General features: G+C 48.3%; 2 protein-coding genes across 9 annotated transcripts in view; one reads left to right on the top strand and one right to left on the bottom strand.

The window, feature by feature from the left end:
• Positions 1-239: 239 nt before the first annotated feature.
• On the top strand, positions 240-2,161 carry rpl8 (ribosomal protein L8). The gene is made up of 5 exons (XM_010889979.4): positions 240-418; positions 518-659; positions 782-1,000; positions 1,669-1,784; positions 1,971-2,161. Exons 1-5 carry the CDS (start codon positions 281-283, stop codon positions 2,127-2,129), a joined length of 774 nt encoding a protein of 257 aa, XP_010888281.1. The 5' UTR covers positions 240-280; the 3' UTR covers positions 2,130-2,161.
• Positions 2,162-3,030: 869 nt separating this feature from the next.
• Positions 3,031-25,055, bottom strand: part of usp9 (ubiquitin specific peptidase 9) — a 48,793-nt gene continuing 26,768 nt past the window's right edge. For 6 of the 8 annotated variants that reach the window (XM_010889980.5, XM_010889982.5, XM_010889983.5 and 3 more), the window contains 31 exons: positions 22,869-22,964; positions 22,463-22,674; positions 22,141-22,381; positions 21,790-21,939; positions 20,842-20,962; positions 20,413-20,543; positions 20,030-20,308; positions 19,581-19,706; positions 18,969-19,106; positions 17,970-18,136; positions 17,778-17,886; positions 17,031-17,177; positions 16,643-16,789; positions 16,235-16,442; positions 15,893-16,113; positions 15,433-15,623; positions 15,060-15,233; positions 14,724-14,865; positions 13,994-14,197; positions 12,777-13,347; positions 11,598-11,721; positions 10,961-11,195; positions 10,673-10,802; positions 10,353-10,538; positions 10,054-10,274; positions 9,826-9,914; positions 9,398-9,554; positions 8,979-9,191; positions 7,495-7,608; positions 5,285-5,389; positions 3,031-5,136 (listed from right to left, as the gene is read on the bottom strand). In XM_010889980.5, the coding sequence (XP_010888282.4) occupies positions 4,888-5,136; positions 5,285-5,389; positions 7,495-7,608; positions 8,979-9,191; positions 9,398-9,554; positions 9,826-9,914; positions 10,054-10,274; positions 10,353-10,538; positions 10,673-10,802; positions 10,961-11,195; positions 11,598-11,721; positions 12,777-13,347; positions 13,994-14,197; positions 14,724-14,865; positions 15,060-15,233; positions 15,433-15,623; positions 15,893-16,113; positions 16,235-16,442; positions 16,643-16,789; positions 17,031-17,177; positions 17,778-17,886; positions 17,970-18,136; positions 18,969-19,106; positions 19,581-19,706; positions 20,030-20,308; positions 20,413-20,543; positions 20,842-20,962; positions 21,790-21,939; positions 22,141-22,381; positions 22,463-22,674; positions 22,869-22,964 (5,598 nt within the window). In that variant the 3' untranslated portion in view covers positions 3,031-4,887. The remainder of the gene's footprint in view (positions 5,137-5,284; positions 5,390-7,494; positions 7,609-8,978; positions 9,192-9,397; positions 9,555-9,825; positions 9,915-10,053; positions 10,275-10,352; positions 10,539-10,672; positions 10,803-10,960; positions 11,196-11,597; positions 11,722-12,776; positions 13,348-13,993; positions 14,198-14,723; positions 14,866-15,059; positions 15,234-15,432; positions 15,624-15,892; positions 16,114-16,234; positions 16,443-16,642; positions 16,790-17,030; positions 17,178-17,777; positions 17,887-17,969; positions 18,137-18,968; positions 19,107-19,580; positions 19,707-20,029; positions 20,309-20,412; positions 20,544-20,841; positions 20,963-21,789; positions 21,940-22,140; positions 22,382-22,462; positions 22,675-22,868; positions 22,965-25,055) is intronic. The other 2 variants (XM_010889987.5, XM_010889988.5) reach the window with 1 other exon arrangement.

Genomic DNA, 25,055 nt, shown 5'->3' with positions numbered 1-25,055 from the left:
GGGTTTTTTCGAATTTTCTCCCTATAATAATGGTTTTGCTTGCTAGTAGGTTTGGTGACTATTCGGTTAGCTAGCTAGCTACCTAACTTAATATCATCAACTGCGTCAGTAGATGGCGATGGATGTATTACTTACTGTACCAAACTTCTGTGTTCTTTGCTTATTGTCACATGTATTCATTAATCAAACCTAGATGGTTTCGTTTTTGCCGTTGTCTGACTTGCACTGTTCAACTCCAACACTGTTTGGTACTGATTCGTCTCACTTGTTTGCAGTCACGATGGGACGTGTTATCAGGGGACAGAGAAAAGGTGCGGGTTCCGTGTTCAAAGCCCACGTGAAGCACAGAAAAGGTGCAGCTAAACTCCGACACATTGACTTCGCTGAACGTCATGGCTACATCAAGGGAATCGTGAAGGTATTACGTTCTTTAAAGTTATATGCAAGTTGACGGTTTGCCATGCACTATTTCAAGTAACTTATGACAAAAATCTGCCGTGACATTTACCTCCCTTAGGATATTATCCACGATCCTGGCCGTGGTGCTCCCCTAGCCAAGGTGGCTTTCCGTGACCCCTACCGGTTTAAAAAGAGGACAGAGCTGTTCATTGCTGCTGAGGGCATCCACACTGGACAGTTCATCTACTGCGGCAAGAAAGGTAAGGAGAAAGGCAGAGGGCAGTTTCCTGTAGGCTGATAAGCATGTGTTAAATATCACATGTGATATTAAATGTTTAACTGTTCTCTGGTCTTTAAATACAATGGCTCTCTCCCGTCTCAGCTCAGCTGAACATCGGCAATGTCCTCCCTGTGGGCACCATGCCTGAGGGAACCATCATCTGCTGCTTGGAGGAGAAGCCAGGTGACCGAGGCAAGCTGGCCAGGGCGTCTGGAAACTACGCAACAGTCATCTCCCACAACCCTGAGACCAAGAAGTCCAGAGTCAAGCTGCCCTCTGGGTCCAAGAAGGTCATTGCATCCGCTAACAGAGCTGTTGTCGGTAAGAATGTATGACGTGATGTTTTGCCATGTGGATGTTGGCTGATGGTTTCCGGAGACATTTGATTGTCACTTTTGAATGTTTGATCACACTCCTGGTTATACGACCAATTGTGGTTGCCTTGCTTAAGGCTATTGTCGTAGAGCAGGGGTATTCAATTCCGTCCCTCGAAGCCAGTTCCACTCCATTCTTTGCATTGCAACCCTCTAATCAGGGACTTATTCAGACTTAAGACACCAGGTGGGTCCAATTAATGATGAGGTAGAACAGAAAACCAGCAGTCTCCAGCCCTTATAGGGTAAGATTTGAATACCCCTGTTGTAGAGCTTTCACTTTGTTTGTGTGGATTAAAGGTGCTGACCCAACAAGAAGTGTCCCTGCTGGCCTGGTCGCCTAGTGACATGCTTTGTTTACAGAGCACACTGTCTAGGTCAGGGGTGTCAAACCAGTTCCACGGAGGGCCAAGTTTCTGCAGGTTTTTGGTTTTTCCTATAAATTGGTTCCCAGTTCACACCTACACAACCAGGTGTGGGTAGAAACTAACCAATTAGTGACCTAATCAATCAAGTACAAAGCGAGAGCGAAAAACCTGCAGACACCGGTTTGACTCCTCTGGTCTTGGTTAAGGGTCCCTTACCCTCTGCCTAACTGTTACCTCTGGTCATCAGGTGTGGTTGCCGGAGGCGGTCGTATTGACAAGCCCATCCTGAAGGCTGGCCGTGCCTACCACAAATATAAGGCCAAGAGGAACTGCTGGCCACGTGTCCGTGGTGTGGCCATGAACGTAAGTGGACATCTTATGCATACATTTCTCCTCTTGGAAGGTTTTACGTATGATCTGCCCCAATGGATATATTTCGGTATGGACATTGAAGTTGTAACTCAAGCATAGTTTTATTTCGGTGTATCTGATGTAGTACACCTCAGAATGGTAGACAGGCCGCCACTGACCTCTTTGTCCTCTTTCTAGCCTGTTGAGCATCCCTTCGGTGGTGGTAACCACCAGCATATTGGCAAACCCTCAACGATCAGGAGGGACGCACCAGCTGGTCGCAAGGTCGGTCTCATTGCTGCCCGCCGTACTGGCAGACTGCGTGGAACAAAGACTGTCCAGGAGAAGGAGAACTAACCGTCTATACAATAAAATGTTCCAAGGAAGCCGAGCTGTGTTGACTCCTTTTGTAGCATCTGACTAAAGCTGTAGTGTCTACGAACTATATATAATTGTTATACTTGATTTATTCTGCATTTTTGTAGCGCTCCCTTTAAATGAGAACTAGTCACATGAGCACCCCCTTTAATACTGCCAAGCTGCTTGAACAATGACCTCACCCCATCTCAGATGTCTACCAATCAGAACGTGTAGATATATGTAGTGGATTGCTCAGAGGGAATTGTAGCTGTTCCAATTGGATAGTGCCAACTAATTTTCTCTTTGAAAACCAATTATTGGCTTTGCCAGAGGGGAATTCTGGGACTTTTTGGAGTGAGGAATGTTAAGAAATTAGATTGATATTCTAAATGTGACGCAAACAAACCAGAAGAAATATCGGAAATGTAAACAGGCTTCATGTGAGGTGATGACCCGAACTGGAATCCAGGTAGGTCAATGCCTTACGTGGCCAGCAGGGGGAGCCTTACCATACATCGTGCGTGTTTATTGGATTAAGGCTGAAGGCGTGAGGTGATTGGTATGTAAAATCTGGTAGGTTAGAGATTTGAAGCACTGCAAAGCATGAGGGGATTCAGTCGGTCTACTGGTACTGGCCAATTACTGCACGTCTAGGGCCGTATTACAACGTAATGGAAGTGTATTCCAGCATGGGCGGTCACTTGTAATTTTCGGGCTGCTCCTGACGACCCCGTTGAAGTTGTTAAGTCCCCACCCAACTGACCATATTAAAAGCACCATGTACTTAGATCAAGTTCATTTAATCATTACGGTGTCCCAGCCGTCATCTTGGTGTGTCTCCCAGATAATTCAGGAAGTCAATATCTAGAAGATTAGTTGGATTAATAGAAGAGACGACTCAAGATTCCATGTTCTTTATTTGCTAAGGGCGCAATGCTTTTTTTTTGTTATTTCTTTGCACAAAAAACCTCACAAAGTGAAAGTTCACATCGCGACTGTAGCTCCAGAATTCAACGTCACACCATGGCCAAAACAAAAGTCGGCAAAAAACAGGGCGCAGAACTCTGTACAGTCAGTATCTTCTTTAAAAATAACACAAGGACAAAAATGTTCCTCTTAAATCAAATTCTATTTTTTTGTGAAATACAACAAAATAAATTCTATAAAATAAGAGCAAAATATTTAAATATAATACGGTGGGCAGAATATTTTCATTTGCTGGAGTATTTGGTATATTTTAGACAAAATTCCAAAAAATACACGCATTCAAGTTACCAATTAAATACAGTATTTACTGATGTTTACCATCAACTCCTAAAGAATTACACTTTTACTTAGCTCAAGTTGCAACAAAACTAACCAGCCGATATCTTATGGTACAACCCTGCTGTGTGCCTATTCTCTATGGAGGAGGACGTCTCAGACGTTGCGGCCCAGGATCAGTGCATTTCGCTCGGCCGCATAGAGTGGACCAGCCCGGTGAGCTCCATTGAAGAAGCGGTCAGGTGTCAGTCTAAGACTAGGCTCTACCAAAGAGAGACAGAAGCAAACCACACAGCCTAGTTCATACCAGGTAGCCTGGCAGAGCAAAACTGTTGCATATATGTGGTTTCTCTTTTTCTCAAAATTCCTATAGATGAATACTAAGCCGTCTATCCCACCAAAAACTGAATGCCAAATGTGAAGTTGGAAGTTTATACTAATAATGTGCAATTGAAAAGCCACTTATTCTTACATTGGTTTGAAATACCACCCTCAATGTACAAGGGGTAGATGAGTAAAAAAAAAAAAAAAAGCCTAAAGTGTCCCTCTGTCGCTGTGGATTAAGGAGGACAGCTGTCTTGGTATGACCACGTCTTCCCCTGGGCAATGCTATTCTGGTGAGAAGCCAAGCTAAATGTTACAGCATATTAACTAGAGCTTCTGAAAGGACTGAATTAATTACCAGAACCAAAAAGAAAGGAAGGCAATGATAGTTCCAGAACAATGTTGCATCACCGTTTTTTTTTCCACGTCAACCAAAACACCGTAAAAGTTCACCCAACCATTCCACATCTCACACTAAAACCAACCCCAGCTCGTGAGTTAATTTGGCATGGGTCAAGAGGTTGCCAAGGAGCTTAATAACAATATAACAATAATGATCTCCTTGTAGAGGTGAATGACCGGTAACCATCCGATTGGCTGACCAAATCTCACTGGTGAGCATGGGTGATAAAACAACGTTTATTTCTCTTACGTGTTTAGTTTTTTTCCCCCATCTTTTTTTCTTTGTTTCTTACGTCATCCACTTTGTTTCTCATTTGATCTCGCAAGATCTCTCTCCCAACAGCAAAACCCGACAATGTTACGCTATTGGAGGGGGGGGGGACTTTTTAACAGTCAAAACATTAACATACTATGTACACCTTTTCGTCTTGTAGACAAGCACATCACCATTGTCAGGCCCGGGTAATTTTTTTTTCATGTTTATTACAACCCCCACTCCCCCTCTGCAGCCAACAGCAGCCAGGTCCCTGTCTGCAGGGCAGGAGGACCCAGGGAGGGGGGAGCGCCCTCCCCCCCAGGTAGGCAGCACCGTAGAAGGCTGAAGGGGGAGAGACACGTGGGGATAGGGGCCTGGAGAGGAGCCGAGAAGCCTGGCCCCGCCCTGCCCTGGAGGCCCCAGAGAGAGAGAGAGTGTGTCCCGAATCAGGTGCTCGGTCGGTTGACTGGAGGACGCGGGGAAAAGAGAGCAGAATGATGGAGGCCGGCGTTACTCCTTAGGCTGGGGAGGGGCTGGGGTGGAGGCGGGAGGGACCTCCTCAGTGCTCTCCCAGTTGTCTTGTGCTCGTGGGCCTGTGCCGGGACCTGGGGTAGAGGAAGGGCCAGGGGCGGGGCCTGGGGTAGAGGACGGGCCGGGGGCGGGGCCTGGGGTAGAGGACGGGCCGGGGGCGGGGCGTTGGGGGTTGTTCATGTGCTGGGCAGCTGGGCCTGTGTACGGCTGCCCGTGGGGGTGGTTGTTCTGTAGGGGAACGAGAAAAAAAGTATTTTACTGAAACTACTGATGAGTGGCGGAATAAAACCAAACAAACATCGGCCGTAGGTTTAGGAGCCTATTCTATACCCCTAAAAGTCTCAAGGTAACACTGCTCCCACAGTGGTGTTGGTACCTGCTGAAACTTTGTCGTCGTCCCAGGAGATGAGTGCGGGTAGGGGGATGTGTCCTCAGGAGGGGAAGTGTCCTGATCTTCAGGGGCTTCCTGGTCATCAGGCTCCTGGGAAAGTGAGTCAGAGATTAGCACCATTTCATTCCAAATGCATTCATTTTCAACCTTCCAACACAATGTTCACACACAGCCCGGGACACACAGAAAGACAAAAATATGTCCACATTGCTTTGCACTCGTGTCCTATTTCGGCCTATTTTCTCAGAATGAGATGAAGAGAGGCACATGCCGTGTAGGAGTGTGTGACAGCCCGGGATGTTCCTAACCCAGGCAGAGATAAAGAGGGACCCCATGATGGAAGTGTTTTTTTTCCACTAGTGTGCTTCTCCACAGCAGAGCAGGAGACACGCTTCCCAATTAGCTCCTGTTTCCACGGAACATCCCGACGACTGGAGCCAGAGAGGTTCTTCATCATGTTGATACGGGCTCATTCACTGGGGAAAATATTAACCACCAAGGCACCGGATCCTCGGTTCAGGGAAAAACTAAAAGGACTGCTTCTTTCTGTGAGTTTTATCTATGTTGGTCCTGTGGCAGTTGGGTCAGCGTTGGGTAGGTGTGTGTTTTAGTTTGCTTATAGAGACAGACAACATCTAGAACACATTAGCATGACTGACAAAACAAACCAGTGACATGCTACTAGAATTTTAGTCGGTCTTGGTCTAAGACGGGGCTATTTAACCCTAGTCCTGGAAACATCCTTGGTTATCATCCTGTCCTTCAAACCAGGAACTTATTCTGACCTAGGACGCCAGGTGAGTGCAATTAATCTGGTAAATCCAAAAATGAGACTTGTTCAGCCCTCCAGGACAAGAGACAAATAACCCCATTCCAAGATGGCTAATGCCTGAACAAAATTCCCTTGGTACAGCTACACGCCCCTCTAGCAGTCCCATGGTGCCATCTGTCATTATGTAAAGTTGCCGTCTCCCGGTTTTCTCCACAGGTGTTTGATTTTTCCAGATGCTGTTAAAACTCTTCTCAAACTGTGCCCGAAGAGTAATTTTACATTGAAACACTGCCAACAAAGTCCCATTGACTGTACTGACTATCCTGTACTGTATGACGAAATACAAAAACATGTCTGGCACGCACACCCACCCTCTATCAACACAAAACAACGACTTCAAACACACACACACAGGAAGTACACTACACGTCATCAACGTTGGTCTAGAACTTCATCCACTATAGCCAAGGCTTAGAGTTTTCGATCAGATGAGCCATGTGTCCGTCACATCAAACTCTGAGTTTGCTTTGGGGATGGAGAACAAACATTTCTGACCGCATACACCATGTTACATTAAGACTGAGGACCAACTCAACATGTTCAACCGGGAAGGCAGTGCTGCTTTAGCTGACCAAAACTGGTACTGGACTGGAAGGAGAAAAGGTTTGCTTGTCATTTGCTGCTTGGTGAGGATGTAACAATGAACATATTATTGCCAGAACTAAGACACCCTCAGCTCCAGTCTCTGCCTGCACAGCCTGAGAGCCTGGAGTTCACTTCTGCGTCAGGCACAGGAAAGTCGGCTGAAACAGTTGTACCATCACTAACTTTTATTGTGAAATCAAATTTTGTAGCAGCATGCAAAGAGCTGAGGGAACTTTGGATCAGCTTGTCACTATTATCATTCATCAATAACATTACTTATTGTCTAGCTACTTCGAGACTTGCTGGCTGAACGACAGACTCCCTAGCTGGCTGGCTGGCCCGGCTGAACGGCAGACTCGCTTGCTGGCTGGCTGGCTGAACGGCAGACTCGCTTGCTGGCTGAACAGCAGACTGGCTAGCTGGCTGGCTGAACGGCAGACTCGCTAGCTGGCTGGCTGGCTGAACGGCAGACTCGCTAACTGGCTGGCTGGCTGAACGGCAGACTCGCTAACTGGCTGGCTGGCTGAACGGCAGACTCGCTAACTGGCTGGCTGGCTGAACGGCAGACTCGCTAACTGGCTGGCTGGCTGAACGGCAGACTCGCTAACTGGCTGGCTGGCTGAACGGCAGACTCGCTAACTGGCTGGCTGGCTGAACGGCAGACTCGCTAACTGGCTGGCTGGCTGAACGGCAGACTCGCTAACTGGCTGGCTGGCTGAACGGCAGACTCGCTAACTGGCTGGCCATTGTGGAGGGATGGGGGTGTGTGAGGGCTTACAGTGTGCGGAGGCTGTCCTGTCCCTTCCCCTGGCAATAGCTGATGTGGCGAAGACGATTTCCGCATTGCAGCGTCTTCTTCAGACACCGCCTCACCGTGCTTCGTTAAGTGACACTAGTTTGAAATGGCATAATTGACATCATTGCATAATATAAGTGTCAATAAACGATGCATACAGGTGGAGTTCTTTTTAAGTTTTGAAGTAGCATATATCATTTACTTTCTATAATATCCCCATTTATGATCAGTCAATCAGGCTAAACACAGTATGGTAGACTGAACTTCAGAACATTAAAAGAAAAGGGAAATTATAAGACTACTTCAACATATTAGACAAAATAAATATGCAATATGGGGCGTATAAGCTGAAAACATAAGTAGTCAAAAACTCAAAGCCCTACCTATAGTAAAAATACTCAAATCCTGAAGATTATAACACTTTTTTGAAGCTTACTGTAACAGCAATCTAATCTAAAGCAACCTTACCACTAACTTGGATCTCTCAATTTGATCTTTAAAAACAGAATAATCTCAACTCAGTGGATCTTAAAGTACAACATATAGAATTAGAAGCAACCTGGCAGACGAGAAAAAAGGGGGAAAGCATGGTTAGAATCAACATTAACCATACATGACAGAAATTGTATGGTTTTGTTTGTCATTGTATCCTCATTAATTTAACTTCGTCAGTGAAAGCCCATAAGGTAAGGATGTCGCACCCTTCCAAAAACACAATACTTTCTTTGAGATTATCAATGCTGAAAAGAATGCAAACCTAATTCAACATTAAGACATTAAGACAAGACAAAATTATTTTTATGACTGAAATCTTGACTAATATTACTGGACATCAGGTTTTTGGAAAGAGAGAGCTTTTCAGTGCGATCAGTTCCTTTGTTATCATCTAATTCCATAAAATACACACAAATCCTTGGCATTCAGTGAATGACTTGAGACATTGGTAAGTTGTGTTATTTATCCTCAGTGGTAATTAGAAGTAGAGCATCAGCCAATCCTACACCGCCAGCTCGTGCTCGTTGTTCTACCAGGTAAACTGGACATATATGTATCCTACACACTTTCAGCAAAGGTCTCTCTTTCATCACACTTTGCCCAAGCATATTGAGCTTAGTATGCGGCTGAGATCAGAGGAAGACTGTCATAATACAAGTCATTAATTGAAATTGTATTGCTGCTTTTAGTATATTTGCATTTTATTTTTTACAATAAAAGAAAAAAGTTGTATTCCCATTCGCTTGTTGAATATCTGACAAAGCAGATGGTAAGGCTGACAGTTTTACCTGCTAATAGCTACTTTCACCCACATTTAGCGGGTGGTTAACCTCCAACCCAAATTTTGCAATCCTAATCTTGATGTTTCTCTGCCCTACCTGCCACCAAAGCAGCCATGCATCCCTGTTGGATACATTATCTTTCTATTGTTTGTGTGTGTGTGTGTGTTGTCTGGTGTTACCCAGTATTACCTCCTCTGGGCACAGTTCACAGGCCTTGGCCAGGGTCATGCGTGCCGAATGTGAGCGCTCCAGGAAGTATCCGTTGGAGGTCTCGTTGCTCTGGACGGGGGGAGACCAGTTGTTGTAGGTGTACTGTGGGTTTCCGGTGTACGGCCTCCGCTCCAGCTCGTCACCCAGCCACTCCACCGCCCACGTCCACTTCCGCTTCAGGTCCCCGTTACTCTGCAGGAGAGCAAAACACAATTACTATAAGTGCTTATTACTTTTCCATTGCAATTATGAGCACAGATTGGATTTCTTCATTATTTTTGTAAACAACAATGGTTTCTATACAGAATTTTCTCTGTACGTCCAATTTATAAAGAATAAACTAGGAACCCCTCCAGTATGCCATGATACAGAAGGTGGTGTGGAGGTCCCTGCCGTACCTGGAGGATCTGGTAGGCCACAGGGCAATTACTGAACAGGGCCACCATGCACTTGATACACTGGTAGGCCCGTTTCTGGTAGTGGTTCTTGGAGCGCTGGATGGTGTCGAACAGGCCGTCCCGGTCGTCTGGTATCCCCTTCAGCACGTTGTGGATCCTACGCAGGCACAGAGACAGACAAAGACCGGGACAGGCCGACAGAGAGAGACCGACAGAGAGGCAGAGCAACAAGAAGAGAAGGATACATCAGACGGAACAGGACTAATCCTCTTTCATCAAAAACCTCCCTGTTTTTCCTCCAGTTTATTGAACAAAGCATAAATGGCCACAAACAAAATCTCAAAAGGCCTGAGGAGTATGTCTGGAATGGCCCCCTCTGGACTGAAGCGAGGCACAGCCTCCTGCTCCCACACAGTGTGTCAGCATACCTGTGTGTCTGCCAGGAGTCCTCGATGAGCAAGATCTGCAGGAGCAGGTCCAGGTAAGGCCTCAGTTCGTAGGTATAGGAGTACGCCACCTGGAGGAGAACAAAGCCCACACAATCACTAAGATCTAACATGTGTCACGTCAACGCAACTAACAAGGGGCGTGCCATGTAAACTCCTGAGGGTACGAGCCCACCATAGTGTGTGTCCGTCCGATTCACCGGTTTTTACCTGCCAGAGCAGCTCAGACAGCACCGTGGAGGAGAACTGGGGATTTTCCCAGCAGCTGAAGCGCAGCAGCTTGACCGTCTCCTCGGAGTTGCTGCAGTCCTCGATGATCTTCTTGACATAGCTGGTCCTGACGAACAGGATCTCGCCCACCAGCTGCTGCAGGGGCATCACCGGCGTGGTCTGGTTTGGGTCGCCGTACGGGTTGGGAAGAGGCGGGTTACCTGGAGGAAGAAGGGAGGGACATGAAAGACAACCCCGGACGGTCACAACACTGTCACCCGGACCTTCGGTGGACTCACCGTTTATGGAGGACTGCATACGCGAGGCCACGTCACAGCAGCGCACCAGCTGGGACACCACCGTGTACAGTTTGCCCAGTTCAGCGTACTGGTACTTGATGGGAGGGCCGGGGCCCTCGTCTAGAGCCACCAGCATGAAGGTGGCAGGGACGCTCAGCTTCAACAGCTGGGTCTTCTCCGCCAGCCCTGGGGACGACGGCACGGGTGAGGGGAAAGAAAGGTTTGAAGAGGAACTATTTATTACTCCTGCTGGAACCAATGAACATTTAATTCCTGGAGGGGGTTGGGCTTAGGGGTGTGTGTGTGTGTGTGTTCCTTACCCAGGTTGGCGTACATGACAAACAGGTTGAAGTACTGCTGCAGGTGTCGTCCATGCTCCGACACCTCTCTCCTGAGCAGGTTTAACACAGCCCTCAACAGGTGATCGCTCAGACTCAGGTTATCACACGCCTGATGGAGAAGAGGGACAGACAGGGGTTGAACACATTCCGCAAGACCAGTACATGGGTCATGATCAGGACGAACAAAACAGGGGAAACTGTTAAATAAAAATGTGTTTTGGTAAAGAACCGCACACAGAACACCATTATGAACCTGTAACCCCTCACCTGTGGTTGGGTGGAGGCTCCGGCGGGGGAGGAGGTGGGAGAAGGGCAGGGTCCGTCTTGCAGGGAGAAATGTGCGATGAAGACGATGAGTTTGGCGAACGCACCCCGAACCTCGGCGCTGGGACACTCCAGCAAGTACTCGGAGAAGCGGTTGGCGTAGGCAAACAGGACATTGTGCGCAAACCAGTAGCGTACATTCTTACTGTGTCTTAGCAGGACACACAGGGCATCATACCTGGGGGGCGGGCAGATGAGAAAGAGAGAGGAGAGACATACTCAAGTAATGGGGGAAGAAAAGGAGGGGTGGGATGGAAATGGAGAGATAGAGGTAAGATAGAAAGAGCAAGAGAGAAAGAAGAGAGATGAGACAGACGCACAGCCAAAGATGAGGGGAGGAAAAACAAAAATAAAACACACTTGATTTTTCTACTCATATTATTACATTTTGCATGGCAATATGTAATGTCATCTGATGAGCGGCTAACGTTTGGTCTGTTTTATTTTATAACAATGCAATGATTTAAAAGTTTCATGCAGTTTTTTTGCAAAGAACTCTACGATGGCAGAATCCTGGAGGGACTTAAGACAGACCACTCTGGTCAACATCTCATCTCAAGGTCAGACAGACTGTACTCACCAGTCACTGGCAGGGCCCCTCACCACTTTCTTGGTGTGGAACCCAGTGCTAAAGAGGAACCTTGCCGCCAGCTGGACACTGATCATAGCGGTCTCTTCTGCCTCAGGCAGTAGATGGTCTTGTCCTGATTCAAACACATGACAGTCATTGCTTCGGACATCACTTTTGAACCATTTCGGCAGTAAACGTTCAACAAAGAAATCACATTATTTTTTCAAAAGAAAATGAAAATCAGTGAAGGGTTTTGTTAAATGAAGAAGAAAGTGCCAGCTAATATTTCAGTGAGAGAGTACTCCTCAGCTTCGAGGAATTAGTTATTTCCATTTCAGACCATTTGTCAGTTGCACAAGCCCAATCTTAGAATATCATCACTGAGCAAATAAAAGCCCTAAGACTTCATACGCTGCTGACCAATGAAGGGCCTGAAATTGGCAACATTAAAGAGTTGGCCATGCGCACAAAAGACACCAAAAATAAGCTCACTACACAATCCAACAAAAAACACAGGACTCGCAGACCGCGCTCGCACAAGGAGCAGAAGTTTAATCCCAACCAAGTGCTTTTACGTTGATGGCTAACCCTGCAGCGTTAAGTTAATATCCATGTGTCCTCCTGCAATGCAGACGGACAGACTAAGTGGACTCCCTAGCCCGCTGCATAAATATTGCATTGGCTCATATTAACTTCAGCCAATGTTACGTTCAGCTCTGCCATCCAATACTCTTCATATAACTCTCCAGAGGAGTGTTAAATATGTACACATCGCTCATGCTGTATAAACTATGGAAAGACTACAATAAGAATCTTATAAAAAATTTAAGGTTTGACAATATCAGCTATTAAAGCAAAGGTGAATGGTCTTCTGTCGCAATTAAAGTAATAAAATGTTTTTATTGTCCTACCAGGGCTACTGAAGAGGTGCAGAGAGCTAGCTTGACTGAGGAGCTAAATTCTTCAATAAAGAAAGCTAGATTCATCACCAAAAGAGAGCGGCTAGGTTATTCCTAACGCACACATTGAAAAGCTGTATCACAGAAAAATCTACCTCCATTCTGGGGTTGCACAAAGTAGCTCGTTTCAAAAACAGGAGAGAACAAAAACTTAAGAGCAACACTAACACCTGCCTTGAGAGGAGCTCTCTAACATAAAAGGTGTACGCATGAGTCTTCTCCCACGTACCTGGTGGAGGGTTTAAATAGACGCTGTTACAGGTCAGCAGTTTCTTAATGAACTGGAAGTACTCCAGACTGTACTGCATACGGTTGTGCATGAACTGCACGTTCTGCTTGCGCACGCTGCACTCGATCACGCCCGGCATCTTGACCTGGGTCGGGGGCTTGTCGTTGGCCGACGACAGGATGGTCAGCTCCTGGATGTACCTGACCAGCTCACTGTCCTTGTCTGGCGAGTCCATGCGCTCGTAGAAGAGGATGTAGGCGTTCCACCAGCGCTTCTGGCGCCGGTACGACATTCTCTTCATCATGTGGTCGAACACCTCGCCCATGTACTCGCCCCCGAAGCACTGGTTCTTCATCTCCTCCTCGTCGTCCATTTTGCACTCAGTCACGTCGCCGTCGTCAAACTTGTACCAGCGGTTGCGCTCCCCGTCCGCCCCGCCCACGTTCCTCTGCGTGATGTAGGAGTAGTAGTGTCCGCCGCTGGCCTGGCCAGAGTGGACCAGCACACCGACCAGGCGGTACTTGGAGCTGCCGGGAGGCTCTGGTTCAGAGGGCTCATTCTGCTGGATCACCTGGTACCGGAGAGCATACGGAGAACCCAGTTAGAATCGGAGTAACTCAGTGTATTTAGCGATGTGATTCAAGTTGGATATGGATGAAGATGTATTAAGGAAAGATAGTCAGTTCTGTGGATATTGGACTTAAGCCTGAAACACAGGCATGCATTGTGTCAACTGATCACCAGTCATTTTTACTGTGCTGTAAAAATGCATGGGGTGTTGTGTGTAGATTTACGAGGGGGGATAAAAAAAAATAGATTTTTCTATTTTAGAATAAGGCTGTAACGTAACAAAATGTGGAAAAGGTGAAGGGGTCTGAAAACTTTTAGAATGCACTGTATGTACGTTGAAATGATTCCTAACCCAAACTACATTCTGTATTTATTTTCTCCGCTTCCACAGTTTTGTAACGTGAATGAATAAAGGGGGGTGGGGACGACAACAAACACATTATTGGCAATTTTCTTCTTTAAATAATGTTTTATGACCCAGCCCTTGTTTAAAGTCCAACAACACACGACTCAAACCTTTGACAAATGAATTTGTCCTTTGAATACGGTCCGGTCTGAATCAAATTGCAGACATTGGAAACAAGCAACAGCAACTACGTCATTGGGAACCCAGGAACACTGTCCAACCCCACGAGACCATCACTGACCTGGTTCTCCGGGTTGACGTCGTCCCCCTCCAGCTTGGCCACCCCGGCCACAGTGTACGGCTCCATGTCCAGCTCCCGGGGGAACTCAAAGTAGTCGTTGAACTTGATGGCGCACTCCCTCTCCCAGTCGTAGTCAAACCTCTTCAGCTGGATGGCCAGCACCGGGGGGAGCTTCTTGATCAGCAGCCGCTTCACCGTGTCCACCTGGAGGAAGCGGACAGAAGGCCAGCATGTTAGCGCTTCTTAGCCTTCCGGTTGGAGCCGGGGCTGAGCTAATACACTGTGCTGGGAAAGCTACCAGATATGCCCGGGAACAGCTGCAGAAAGCTTTGAAGGGCCAGGTTGGGGGCGATTAGGTAGTTATGATGAAACCAGGGCCAGATGGCACATTTAGCCAGGAAATGGAGGTAACGGCCCTACCCACGAAGGCATTGGGTCTGTAGTGACCAGAGTCAGGACACTTGTTGAATGTGTTCATCTGGAAAAACGGCACCATGGACTACTGGTCCTTTAACACCACCGGTTCAGAATCAGTAGAAAAATGTACACATTTAAAAAAACAGTCTGAAAAATTCATAGAAAAAGAAAGGATAGAATCTATTCATTTTATTTCTATGGAAACATCATTGAAAAGGTGACCCCCCCCCACCCCCATTTAGGTGAGCCCTCACATCGGCGGACACCGAGCTCTGATAAGTGCCAGATTTCAGGTTAGGTCAAAGTGTCTAACCTTCTTGTTGCACTTTTCACAGTGATAAGCGTTGGCTCCCTCCAGCAGGTCTCCTTTCACATACTGCTCCATGGAGTCCAAAAGGTTCTGGTGGTTCCTGATGTCTACATTCAGAGTGGTAAACGATTCCTCACACTCGTACCTGCAGCACGCGCACACACACACCAACGGTGTTACATCCTAACATTAAACTACAAGCAAAACACACAGATTCCCCGCCCCCAGTAAATACTGCCTTGTGACCTGATCAAGTCACATTTCCCCCTCTAATGTTTTTTTTTGCCAAGATATAGACTGATTTTACATGGGTTTCTATGGCAGTGTGTAGTGTTTTACCTATGTGGGCAGCCCTGGCAGATCTTCTGGTCGGCAAAGGATCCCCCAAGCACCTTGCTAAGCATGGCTGGGTGACCGAGGGCTTTTAGAGCCTCATCCAGACTGTCCACCAGAGAGTTGAAGAACTCCAGGGCATCGTGCTGCTCCCGCAGATTCACTGGCTCACCCCATAACCTACAGGGACGGAGGGAGAGAGGAATTCAAGGCCACAGGTGAAGAGTAGCGACTTTTGGCACCACACTATTAGTTCCATGGTACAGATCCAAAACAATCCAGCGTAGTATCTGAAAGCATTTAACATGCCGGCACTCATTCAATCCACCTGGTTCATATCAAAGCACGGGAATCAACCCTCTCTCCCAGTTCCACTGACCTGAACTGTTTCCAGAAGCCTCGGGGTACGTAGTACTGCAGCCTGGAGGAGGCCAGGTGGCCGAAGATGACCTGCAGGTGGCGCAAGACCCCGATGTTGTACTCCTTCCGGTCCTCTGACTTGGTGAGCGAGGGCTTTTCGTCAAACTGGTGGTGGTAGCTGAACACCTCATCCCTGGGGTCCACATTACTCTGGGCAGAGGAGTACACAGGTTGGGCACCGTTAGCACACACACACACTGGCACGTACACACACCAGAAGCAGTGTTACCGCCGTGCACCACAGCATTTAGGTGTCTCCAAAATAAAGAAGCTGATCTCAGATCAGGTCAACTACAGGACAGACGGCGGTTTCGGTGCAACTAGACGGCTGGACTGAGCAGCAAAACGAATCCTACGACGTCAACCACTGTGACCGAACCCCACAAGTTTTCCTCGTTTTTCGGTCACTTGCACCTTACCTCGTTCTCCTGCTTCTCGTCGCCGGACATGTCGTCGTCCACGTCGGTGCCCGTGCCCTCGATGGCCAGGATGCCGTTGCGGATGGGCGGGATCATGTAGAGCTGCTGGATCACGGAATTCATGTAGCAGGTGGCCCCGGCATTCTTCAACCCCACAAAGCCTTTGGTGGGTCGCGGCCCCACTGGGGGAAGGTACTCCCACTCTGTCAGCGCCTCACAACCTGTGGGGGGGGGGGGGGGGGCACAGTTTATTGTCTGTGAGAGCTTTTCCAAAATATTACTAACAGGCTACCGACAAGGAGCCAATCATTGAATCAAAGGAGGAAAACCAGTCAACCATACCCAGGTAGTACATGTCCGTGAGGGTGTCAACTATCTGCTTGAGGTTCCGGACACATCCAACGGCCAGCGCCACCAGCAGCTCGAAGCCGGCGTTGATGGAGGCGGGGCTGCTGCAGACAGGGATGGCCTGCTCCGTGGGGAACTCCCCCGTCTTCATGTACTGCAGGTACACGTTAGACGCCGGGAAGATGAAGTCATCGATCAATTCCTGGAGAGAGACGGGAAGAAGGGGGTGGGTGGGCAGCGTTCATGCCATGGTCAGATGTCAATAGGGAACTTCCTTTTTACACCTAGACGGATAGTTTCCGGAATCTTCCGGCAGGCCGCATGGTGTTTAGTGGAGTGAAGGGGCCAAGTCTGTCTGGGGATGAAGAGACTGGATTCAATAGAAAATGGCCAACAGTCTACCTTGATGAGGTTGGCCCCTCCATTTTCACAGCCGATGTAGTACTTCTTCTCTGGGGTCTGGAAGGCAAGCAGCTCCTTCGTGACCCCGATGTGGCCCTCCAGGATGGTCTCCTCGACGCCAGTCTCCCCGGTCCTCCTCACCTCATCCTGAGTCATACGGACACACCACCATCACAACCAGGGTCCAATTCAACAGGCGCCGAACAGCACAAAGCAAAGGAATACACATTCCATCGACAACACATCACTTTGTCTTTTGAAGTTCATTGTAATTTGGCTGTGTGTGCTCGTTACGGCCCAAGGACTACAATCTCAGCCGTAAGCTGGAATTCACTACACACAGAGCCGGGGGGGGGGGGGCACTCTTCATGACACAACTCGGTTTTACCCTGATCCTCTTGAGCCAGTCGATCTCGTTGTTCAGCAGCACCTCCGCGTTGGGCAGGTTGATGTTGCTGTTGTAGGCGTAGTTCAGCAGATACCGGAGTAGGGTGAAGTAGTCCCCAGCCTGCTTGGCCCGTTCCCTGGCTGTGCTCTGGAACACACACACACGATGGTTTTGTGGCACATTTGTTTTGTGCTTTAAAGCATTCCCTGGAGCAGAGGCCGGAACGCCCGTCGCTGAGAGTGAAGAAGGTGCGACCAATGCTTTGTCGAAACCACGCTTCCTACCTCAAAGGTAAACTCTCATTGGCCCCTTCGCTTAACCCGACACGGCTGGGTAGAATAGATAAAACCATTTCTACTGTATTCAGTAGGAGTACTACATTAGACTAGATTACCCATCTGGACCATACTAGCTTGTCGAGTGCATCTCAGTAAAAGCATCTCAGAAAGAGTATTACATTAACAAAGACACTGTGTCCTTTGTTTTGCTGTGGAGACTAAATTCAAGCCACTGCACAACGAAGCCGAAACAGAAATCACCGTGGGTCACATTTTAAAGAAAACTTTACATATTTCATAGCCTTTACCTACATTTAGTATGTTATTGAGCCATTAAGGATCCGCCGAAACCCTGAATGATTTCTTTAAGGAACACAGAATGGGTTCAATGTCTTTTGAACAGGGCAACGGATGCAGCAGAGGTCAATGCCTGAAACCACAGACCTTAGAGCGAGGCGTTGCTACATACCCCAAGCACAGTGAAGAGGAGGGTGATGAAGAAGAGGAGCGGCCTGTGGCCCATGCAGCACCGAGTGGCCATGAGGAAGAACTGCTCCTGGGCCATCTGACGAACCGACCTGGGAACAGAACAGAGACAGTTAAATCCCGAATCCACCAAACCGCCAACCGACAGAAAGGCAGCAGGGGGAGGTAGACGTACTTGCTGTGGCAGTGTAGTAGCAGGTCTATGATGAAGGTCTGCCATGCTTTCTCCTTACTGAGCGTATCCAGGGCAGTGGGCAGCAGGGCGAAGCACAGGGTCATGACCTCCAGGGCCTCGCAGCACACCTGCTCATCCTCCCCGTCCGGCTCTTTACTCGCATTCGTCTGTTGGGGGGGGGGCAGACAAACACACACCCGCGGGAGTTCATGTGACACGCATCTCTGTGGTTTTTCAGGGAGCAGGTGCAAACAGACAACTGGCGGCACCACTCAAACAAACCAGACTTAACACGCTCCACTGAGACGGTACAACACCCACACACTAAACACAGACAACGGTGTGGGTGCTGGTGGCCCAAGGTGTTTGCCCGTGGTAGAGCAAGGCTTCCAAAACAGCAGCGGAACACCCTGTCCTCTACCTTCCCCCATGTTCATAGAAACTACCTGTTTATCAGACACACAACCATAGCCTGAATAAAACACACACTAACAACAACCGTGTACACAGTCTGGACACCCAGTATAATTCTTTGAAAAACATTTTGACGTAAATTTTGACCAACAACTACTGGTAGTGTCCCTACGAAAACAACATGCTCACAGCTATACAGTTGACTACACAGACAAAAAGCCAGGCAATGAGGTTTAGAAATGGCTACCTGCTTAGTCAGTTCACTATCATCACATAGGCCCCCACATTCCTACCTCCTGCTGTAATATCCAGCATCAATTCTCTCCCTCGACACATGCAGGTGATTTGTGACTGTTTCAGTACCCAATTACAATAGTGGCTGATAGGTAGATTTTTGTGTGATTAATGAGATTTTTTTTTTTGCCTAAATATATCCCTCTAAAATTCATATAAATTATTACATTAATTCTATTTCTTTCCCATAACGTTTATGGGCCAACTGCCAAGACTTTCCAAGAACCTTGAACATCAAGCAGATAATCAGTAATTCAACCAAATCCCCAAACCAGAAGCAACCGTACATACCTTCTCGTAGATCTTGCTGATGTCTTCGTTGGAGCTGAAGACCAGCTGAATGGTGCCACAGCCTGACGCCCACACTATCTTCTGCACCGCCCGGATCACACAGATATCCGGGATGTACTTAGAAGCCTGGAAGAAGTTCTGGATGGGACCGATGAATAACAGTGGGAGAAGAGATGGAGGGAAAGAAAAGGGGAAGGAGAGAGAAAAAGTCGGACAGGAGAACAGGATGGGGAAAAAGAGAGAAAGCAAGATGATGGGCAAGAGAATTGAAGAGAGGGGAATAGTAGAGTGAAATAGATAAGACACTCCACCCCATCTCGTTCTCTTTTCCTTCCAGCCCATCCCGTTCTCTTTTCCTTCCAGCCCATCCCGTTCTCTTTTCCTTCCAGCCCATCCCGTTCTCTTTTCCTTCCAGCCCATCCCGTTCTCTTTTCCTTCCAGCCCATCCCGTTCTCTTTTCCTTCCAGCCCATCCCGTTCTCTTTTCCTTCCAGCCCATCCCGTTCTCTTTTCCTTCCAGCCCATCCCGTTCTCTTTGCGAACTTCCTATTCAGAATGTGTTTTACGTCTAACCCCTTGCTAGCGCTCCCTGTCCTCAGTTTCTCCCCCTCACCTCGTCAGAGATCTGCTGTGCGAGCCGTATAGCCACGTTGCGGAGCATGCACTCTGACGCAGGGTTGGGAATGTTCTGCAGAGCATTCTGGAGCACTAGGGCCTGGTCGTGAGTGGCCTGGTTTATCTAGAAGAAGGCAGAGAGAAATCAGGAGAAAGCACATAAGCATTACCACAGCCATCTCAATCCTGCCCCAAAAACATTAATAGGAGTTCTAGTTCCAGTGCTTGTTCTAGTTCCAGTGCTTGTTCTAGTTCCAGTGCTTGTTCTAGTTCCAGGGCTTGTTCTAGTTCCAGGGCTTGTTCTAGTTCCAGGGCTTGTTTGTGAACATGATCACGAACAGCGAGACACTGTGCATTACATGACTCCAGAGACCTATCAGAATTGGCGTATTTTGAGATGGACAGGGAATATCTGTGTGTGTGTGTGTTCAGGCCTAACTGACTAACCGGTGAGACTGGTATGGTCCCCTCGGCGTTGGGCTGGCACGCCTCGGCCACAGCCTTGACGTGTCCGAACCCCACGGCCGTGAGCAGCAGCTTGGCGATCTTCAGCGCGTTGAGGTATGCCCCCCGCCGCGTCTCCATGTCTGCCGACGGCAGGAAGTTGTTCCGCGCCAGCATGCTCAGCACCAGGGGCAGCCCCCCGCTCTTCAGGAAATTGTATTGGAAGTCACTGGCGTCCTCCCCCAGCGTGCCGCTTGCGGGCATCAGCAGGGCATACACCACCTGACCAGTGGAGGGAGACAAACGCACACCAAGAGGAACGGGTCAGCGGCCCCTGTGGCAACCACGACAACCAGCCACACGCACAGAAACACACAAAGACACACCTCTATGAGGTAGAGGACTTGTGATGGCGAGGGGCAGAAGAAGCGCGAGTCCAGCGTGGGACTGAGGCTGTTCTCTCCCAGCTTGGCGTGGTCCAGGCACACAGCTCGCAGGCTCTCCACGGTACTGTTATCTACACACACAACCAGCAGGCTTCAGGTCCCCACATATCCCACATAGCTCCGGCAGGGCCGGTTAACTGTGTGATCAGCAAAAATCACAGCTTTGAGAAAGAAAACCGCATGATCAGGAAAAAAACGAATCCAGAGCCGCGTTCCAATTCTACCCGCTCCTTCTGAACCGTGCGACTGCACGCCAGAAACCGCGATAGGTTATCCAACGAGGGAAGACTCCGCCGTACGCACACCGATCGATATTACAATGCGACAGTGTCCACCTGGGGGGGGGGTGGGCGGAGAACCGTGACGTACCTGGGGGCATGAGCTTCATGAGAACCCGGGCTCCATCTCTCAGCAGAGGCATGTTGAGGCTACAACCCAGGTCTGCTACCTGCCACAGGAAGGAGACGTAGCGCAGGTGGAGGGACATGATCTGGAGACAGAGGACAGCCTGAGGTTAGTCCTGCTCCCAGGTCCCCTGTAAGTCGGCTGGTAGAGCGTGGCGGCTACAACGCTGGGGTTGTGGATCGAAACAAATGTTATCTCCCTTATATGTTTATAGCTCAGCTGTCAGTGCTGTTTGAACGTTTATCAAGATGGACAGAGGAGACCAGAGACAGAAGAGTTACCAAAGAGGGCTATAATTACATATTGGCACTGGGGCCAGTAGAAGGCTTATGGTTTGGCAGTCAATACATACAATTTCTTTTAAGTGAGCCGGGGCCTCTGACCAGACTGAAACTGTTAAAAAATGAACTCCACTCGCTGACACTTGTAGCAAGCAACATTTTCTGATAGGTTGGTACGCTTTCTGCTAGCTTGATGAAATAATGCTGCTGGCAAAAAAAAGCTTTTTGTTTAAATGACGAGGGTTGAAAATATTAAGTCCCTGAACAGGGCCCTTTGGTCTGGAGGCACAGGGTGAGGGAGTGGGGCTGTGTGACTGTGGCCGCCAGGCTAATGACCCTGGGGTCATCAGGGTCCGGGCACTGCTGCCTTTCATCCTAAACTGAGAGAAGCCACAGCCCATTTGGCTACAGGCCATTAAGCCACAGCCCATTTGGCTACAGGCCATTTGCCAACATTCTATTCCTGCCCCCGGCCTTTTTTTATATTGCAAGTGATACAGACTGGGTGCGTGAGATTTTTGTTCTGCCCACTATAGCTGGAATTAATAAAGAGCTTGGCTCACCTAAACCCAGAACGTCCAAAAGCCTGGCTGATTTCTGCGTATTAAAAGGTGACGTGTGGGTCACTTACCACTCCAGGGAGGCAGCTCTCCACCTCTGGGTTGGGCCCATCACTGAAGTGGTTGCCGTGGTTACCGGGTGAGCCGGTGGAAGAGTCTGAGGAACTGTCAGGGCTGGAGGGCATGTTGGCACTCACCTGGGTCAGCTTGGCTGTGATCAACTACAGACACACAAGGGACAGACACACAAGGGACAGACACACAAGGGACAGACACACAAGGGACAGACACACAAGGGACAGACACACAAGGGACAGACAATTTAAGACAATGGAAAATTGATTTAGTGCATTCAAACAACCAACATGATGGATGACCTGTAGCTTGAGTATGTAAATTAATTGTGCACAATAACGACTAACCGTTTTGTCTTTGAGGTTGAGCTGACCAATCAGCTTCCTGTCATCGACAGGGTCGACGACCTCCCCGCCAATGAACAGCTCTATCTTGGTGTGCGTGGCGTTGGCTTTGATGCGCGTGAGGATGCCGCGGCGCACCGAGCCGATGGTGTCGTTGGTGTGAGACCAGATGTCCAGGTCGTCCACCTGACGCCCTTGGTTTGGGAAACGCACGATCAACGTGATGTGCTTCCCTCGAAACGCCCTGAGAGAAGGGAGGGGCGGTCAGACCAACAAGCTCAAAGGTTAAAGTCTGGGCTGGCCTGCCTTTCTGTCGGTCTCCTACCTGGACATGGGCAGTATGGTCCTCTCTTCATGGTAGTCGCTGTCACACTCGTTGATGTACTCCTTGAGCACGGTGAGCACGCGGACCATGCGGATGGCCTCCTGGCGGGCGCAGTTGATGCTGTCCTTGTCCCCGTCCAGGACGCACAGCGTGTCGTACGACGCCTTCAGACGGTCAAAACACGACTGGATGAAGTCCTCGTGGATCTCTACCTGCATGAGGGAGAGGACCGTCAGAGGAGTGTGTTCAGGACCGTCAGAGGAGAGTGAACATCACTGTCAACTCACATTGACTGGCAGTACAATCCTAATTTTGTTCATTACCATGTTGATATTAACGTGGTAAGAACGATGACCTAAAAGCTGACTGACTGAGTGGTTACCGGAACAGCCGGAAACCAGGTTACCTGATTGACTTGTAGTTTTGGTCCGAGGTTGGTGTAGATCTCTTTCAGCAGGTCTATGGCTCGACTGGCGATGTCATCGCTCCCTTGAATTACGACCTGGCAGGAGGAAATAACAGACAGAATCAATGGGCGCCTCCGGCCTCTCTCCTTCCATCACACAGCCCTAGAGACCACACTGAAGATAGCTTGCAGGTGTGTGTGTGTGTAGTGACTCTTCCCGACTACAGCTGGGTTGCTTTTAGGCACTCAGCTGCACAATTTAAAAGCATCACTAATTGCAACTGCTGGCCCAGAGCTGGACACACTCCCTGCAGTACATTAACCGTCTCAAATTCTGTGTGTGTGTGTGTGTGTATACCAAGCAGTGTATACCAGCTGAATCAATAAAATCAGGAGCTTTTTTTTTATTTTTTAGGAGGCATTAAAATTAAGTATTCTCAACTGAACATTACACGAGTGAATCACATATGCTCCCACACAGCCTATGCTGCTCATGTGAACAGGCCTAGAACCCAAACAAAAATGCAAATTGTCTATGTATGAAACAAGTGACATCTAGAAAATCCAAACTATCTAAATCATCTGACATGCCCACAGCATTAACTATACTGTAAGACTGGAGGGCAACGGCAGTTTCATAATCATCTTCACTGTAAACCAATCCAATGAATCCAACTAATACACAATTTCACCTAACTGCTACGGCTGGGCGATACTCCCCTAAAGCAGACCTGCCAACCCTGTCCAACATTTTAGGAGTAGTAGATGCACGTGGCAAATTGGGGTCCCTCCACCCCTTCATGCTTGAGTCTGATTGCAATTAAAGAGTCAAACCAAGTCTATAAAAGGTTGGAATACTTCCTTTATTGAAAGCATTCCACTTGCTTTCAATTTTATATGGTTTGTGTTTTGGAAATGGAAATATTGGAAACCACCCAGAACCCCGGGTCTTTTATTAAAACATGACAGAAGAGTCTATGTGGGACATCTCAGGGGTTTGTGATATATAGTCAATATGCCACGGCTAAGCTCTGTGTCCGGACACTCCGTGATGTGTCGTGCCAATGATCACCTTCTAGCCATGGTATACTGGCAATATACCACAGCCTATATGTCTTACTGCCTAAATACAGTGTCATAACATTCCTTTTAACTATGGTTATTTGTCAGGCACCATCAGTGGTTTTGTGGACCGTAACTGCTCGAGGCACTAGCATCGACTTAGCCTGTCTATCACACTCCCATTCTACGGAGCGCCGCACGGGCTGGAAGAGGTCCGTTGTGTTACTGCCTTTCACAGCAGTGGTCTTATGACAGTTGTGCAGTTGTCTTATGACAGTTGTGCAGTTGTCTTATGACAGTTGTGCAGTTGTCTTATGACAGTTGTGCAGTTGTCTTATGACAGTTGTGCAGTTGTCTTATGACAGTTGTGCAGTTGTCTTATGACAGTTTCGTGCATCACTGAGAACAGACCTCCTCTCTACTTATTGGAGCCTTGCTGTGATTCCTTTCTCCTGCCGCTGATTTGTTTACCACTACGCTGACGGAGGAGAAGGAAGAGAGGAAAACGTGCCTGTGTCCAATCTAGATCTCGGACGAGATCCTGCAATCCACCGTTGCCGAGCATTTTACTGGCTAATGTTCAAGCCCTGGACAATTAAAAATGGAACGAACTACACGCTCGGATTAACTTCCAGAAGGACATTGGGAACTGCTGTGTGCTGGCGTTTGTTGAGACCTGGCTAGACCCTATAGTGCCTGGTTTTTCCATCCACCGGCAAGTCGGAATTCCAGAGTCAGGTAAACGTACAGGCGGAGGGGTCTGCATTATGGTTAACTCTCGCTGGGGCTTGGATGTTACAGTATTTTGAACATACCGTTCACCAGGCCTGGGGCTACTAAGTGTAAAAGTATGGCCCTTCTACCTTCCATGGGAATTCATCCCCGCTTATAATCACAGCAGGCTACATACCCCTGCAGTCGGATAAAACGCATGCGCTGGAGGACCTATACGGAGTAATACATTGACTAGAGGACGCTCACCCTGAGGCAGCTTTTATTGTTGTTGGCAACTTCAATAAGGCAAAAATGAGGAAAGTTTTGCCGAAATACCACCAGCACATTAACATTCCTACCCGTGGGGATCAGACACTTGACTGTTGTTATTCACAAATACAGAAGAGCTAC

The sequence above is a fragment of the Esox lucius genome, chromosome 20, assembly GCF_011004845.1.
Source record: "Esox lucius isolate fEsoLuc1 chromosome 20, fEsoLuc1.pri, whole genome shotgun sequence".
NCBI lineage: Eukaryota > Metazoa > Chordata > Actinopteri > Esociformes > Esocidae > Esox > Esox lucius.
Note: the sequence above shows the minus strand (reverse complement) of the source record. Positions and strands in the feature narration are given on the sequence as shown.

Coding starts and splice junctions, on each gene's coding strand:
- rpl8 (XM_010889979.4), top strand. CDS start 281: ATGGGACGTGTTATCAGGGGACAGAGAAAAGGTGCGGGTTCCGTGTTC. Junction 419..517: donor ACATCAAGGGAATCGTGAAG/GTATTACGTTCT, acceptor TACCTCCCTTAG/GATATTATCCACGATCCTGG. Junction 660..781: donor CATCTACTGCGGCAAGAAAG/GTAAGGAGAAAG, acceptor CTCCCGTCTCAG/CTCAGCTGAACATCGGCAAT.